This window comes from Salvelinus sp. IW2-2015, unplaced genomic scaffold, assembly GCF_002910315.2.
Source record: "Salvelinus sp. IW2-2015 unplaced genomic scaffold, ASM291031v2 Un_scaffold3478, whole genome shotgun sequence".
In the NCBI taxonomy this organism is placed as follows: domain Eukaryota; kingdom Metazoa; phylum Chordata; class Actinopteri; order Salmoniformes; family Salmonidae; genus Salvelinus; species Salvelinus sp. IW2-2015.
The window spans coordinates 48,459-52,327 of record NW_019944758.1 but is presented as its reverse complement, the minus strand read 5'-3'; the positions used below and the strand labels follow the sequence as shown (position 1 = coordinate 52,327).

General features: G+C 43.9%; 1 protein-coding gene across 1 annotated transcript in view; it reads right to left on the bottom strand.

Annotated features, from left to right (window-relative positions):
• Positions 1-3,498, bottom strand: part of LOC139025883 (atypical chemokine receptor 2-like) — a gene marked incomplete at its 3' end in the record, with an annotated part of 13,288 nt that extends 9,790 nt beyond the window's left edge. The window contains exon 1 of the mRNA XM_070441131.1: positions 3,073-3,498. Within this exon, the coding sequence (XP_070297232.1) occupies positions 3,073-3,096 (24 nt within the window). The remainder of the gene's footprint in view (positions 1-3,072) is intronic.
• Between the last annotated feature and the right edge of the window lie 371 nt (positions 3,499-3,869).

Sequence of the window (3,869 nt, the reverse complement as noted above, 5' to 3'; positions counted from 1 at the left end):
ACCTGAATCAAACTACACCTGAATCAAACTACACCTGAATCAAAACTACAGCTGAATCACACTACACCTGAATCAAACTACACCTGAATCAAACTAGACCTGAATCAAACTAGACCTGAATCACACTAGACCTGAACACACTAGACCTGAATCACACTAGACCTGAATCAAACTACACCTGAATCAAACTACACCTGCATCACACTAGACCTGAATCAAACTACACCTGATCACACTAGACCTGAATCACACTAGACCTGAATCCAAACTACACCTGAATCACACTAGACCTGAATCAAACTACACCTGAATCAAACTACAACCTGAATCAAACACACCTGAATCACACTACAGCTGAATCAAACTAGACCTGAATCAAACTACACCTGAATCAAACTACACCTGAATCAAACTACACCTGAATCAAACTAGCCTGAATCACACTACACCTGAATCACACTAGACCTGAATCAAACTAGACCTGAATCAAACTACAGCTGAATCAAACTACACCTGAATCAAACTACACCTGAATCAAACTAGACCTGAATCAAACTACACCTGAATCACACTACAGCTGAATCAAACTAGACCTGCATCAAACTAGACCTGAATCAAACTAGACCTGAATCAAACTACACCTGAATCAAACTACACCTGAATCAAACTACACCTGAATCAAACTACAGCTGAATCACACTAACACCTGAATCAAACTACACCTGAATCAAACTAGACCTGAATCAAACTAGACCTGAATCACACTAGACCTGAATCACACTAGACCTGAATCAAACTACACCTGAATCAAACTACACCTGCATCACACTAGACCTGAATCCAAACTACACCTGAATCACACTAGACCTGAATCACACAGACCTGAATCCAAACTACAACCTGAATCACACTAGACCTGAATCAAACTAACCTGAATCACACCTGAATCAAACTACACCTGAATCAAAAACTACACCTGAATCACACTAGACCTGAATCAAACTACAGCTGAATCACACTACACCTGAATCAAACTACACCTGAATCACACTAGACCTGAATCACACTAGACCTGAATCAAACTACACCTGAATCAAACTACACCTGAATCAAACTAGACCTGAATCAAACATGAAACCATCAGCAAAACTATTGAAGATTGATATTCTGACGTTTCTTCAGTGCAATGTGAGTTTTATTAGTCATTATGTCAATGTAACGTTATTGATCAGTTTCTCTAGCTAATTCCCTACTTTCACACTGACACAGTAATAAARAGCTCTAATGTTACAGGCTTKACTGTCATGGTGCACAGTAGAGGTCTGGGCGGAGACCAATTTCTTCATCTACCTGCTTTCTGTCCGCCTCCTACCCACTACCTCAAGGACTGGTCCAACCCAACCACAGTCCTACCCACTACCTCAAGGACTGGTCCAACCCAACCGCAGTCCTACCCACTACCTCAAGGACTGGTCCAACCCAACCACAGTCCTACCCACTACCTCAAGAACTGGTCCAACCAAACCGCAGTCCGGCAATGTTATTTTAGGCGTATGTGAAGCAGCCAGCCATGGTCCCCGCAATTGTGCGCCCTATAGGCAATATCAAATGTACAAAAATAACTAAAGAAATTGTTTAAATTACCAGAGATTCTCACATTGTATTACTGGGCTATATCAGTCAATATGCCTAATGTAGTTTGAAGAGAGCAGAGAGACTTGCACTTTCTCTTGAGCTATTTTTATAGCCTACCTTTAAGGAGAGGGAAGATTTTCATACTGAGAAATATGGGTGATCAATATTTAGGCCTATTTCTAGGCAATGTAGTAAACTATAGCCTCATCATGGGCCTATTTAGGAAGTCCACTTCCTTGGAAAGATAACTGCCCCGTGCTTCTCCGCCCATGCATAGTCTATAACCTACTCTATTTAATTYAMYCCACACCTGATCTCACGGGTATGGCTACTGAACTGGAAGCAGCAAGAACGATAATGCTACGTTTTGCCTAGGCCCAAAGGGTAAAGTCTACCTTTTAGGAGGARGATTTGCAGGCAGAGACAAATAAATGGGTAATCAATACATATTGAAAATGAAAGGCGCAGCGCTCGCTCACCATAGTAGCCTAACCTATGTGCATGTTATGCCTTTTCCTTTTCATTGATGGTTAAGTTGCTGGATATTGGCGGGAACTGGAACACACTGTCGTACGCGTCGATCCAGAGCATCCCAAACATGCTCAACTGGTGACATGTCTGGTGAGTATGCAGGCCATGGAAGAACTGGGACATGTTCAGCTTCCAGGAATTGTCTATAGATCCGTGTGACATGGAGCCGTGCATTATCATGCTGAAACATGAGGTGATGGTGGTGGATGAATGGCACGACAATGGGCCTCAGGAACTCATCACAGTATCTCTGGGCATTCAAATTGCCATCAATAAAATGTAATTGTGTTTGTTGTCTGTAGCTTATGCCTGCCCATWCCATAACCCCACCGCCACCATGGGGCACTCTGTTCACAACGTTGACGTCAGGAAACACCTCGGCCACACYACGCCATACACGTGGCCTGCGGTTGAGTGGCCGGTTGGACGCACTGCCAAATTCTCTAAAACAACGTTGGAGGCGGCTTATGGTAATAAAATGAGCTTTCAGTTCTCTGGAAACAGCTCTGGTMGACATTCCTGCAGTCAGCATGCTAATTGCACGCTCCCTCAACTTGAGACATCTGTGGCTTTGTGTTGTGACAAAACTGCACATTTTAGTGGTCTTTTATTGTCCCCAGCACAAGGTGTAATGATCATGCTGTTTAATCAGCTTGTTGATATGCCACACCTGTCAGGTGGATGGATTATCTTGGTGAAGGAGAAATGCTCACTAACAGGGATGTAAACACATTTGTGCCAAAAAATTGAGAGATATAAACTTTTTGTACGTATGGAACATTTCTGGGATCTTTAATTTCAGCTCATGAAACATTGGACCAACACTTACATGTCGCGTTTATATTTTTGTTCAGTATATTTTTGTTCAGTATATATTAGATCTAAAATGTATATCCCTCCTCCTACCTGCATGTTGACTCCAGCATCCATCTCCCTGTAGAGGTATGTAGTCCCAGCAGGACAGGACTAGGTGGTGGTAGTGATGAGCTGACCGGAACACAGAGACCTTGGAGCACAGAGACCTTGGAACACAGAGACCACCTTGGAGCACAGAGACCTTGGAGCACAGAGACCTTGGAGCACAGAGACCTTGGAGCACAGAGACCTTGGAGCACAGAGACCTTGGAGCACAGAGACCTTGGAACACAGAGACCTTGGAGCACAGAGACCTTNAGAGACCTTGGAGCACAGAGACCTTGGAGCACAGAGACCTTGGAACACAGAGACCTTGGAGCACAGAGACCTTGGAACACAGAGACCTTGGAGCACAGAGACCTTGGAGCACAGAGACCTTGGTTGTTGCTAAGTGACTACAGATGAGGATGACTGATCTGATCAGTCTACCTGTCTCAGATACCTACTCTGACAGACTGGAACACTAGACCCTAAGAATAGACCAAAAGGCACCCTATTCCCTTTATGGTGCACTACTTAATATAGTGTACTATGGGGGCTCTGGTCAAAAGTAGTGCACCATATAGACCGTTGAGAAGTTTGGAAGTTGGAATCTGTTCCTCATAGGAACTGTATGAAAGTTGCACCTGAAATCCAACTACAGGTTTCTGTTCCTCAGAGAAACAGACGAGACCGTAGATATGACGCGTCACAAATGGTACTCTATTCCCTTTAAAAGGCACTACTTTTAACCAGGCCCACATGGGCTCCCGAGTGGCGCATCGGTCTAAGGCACTGTATCTCAGTGC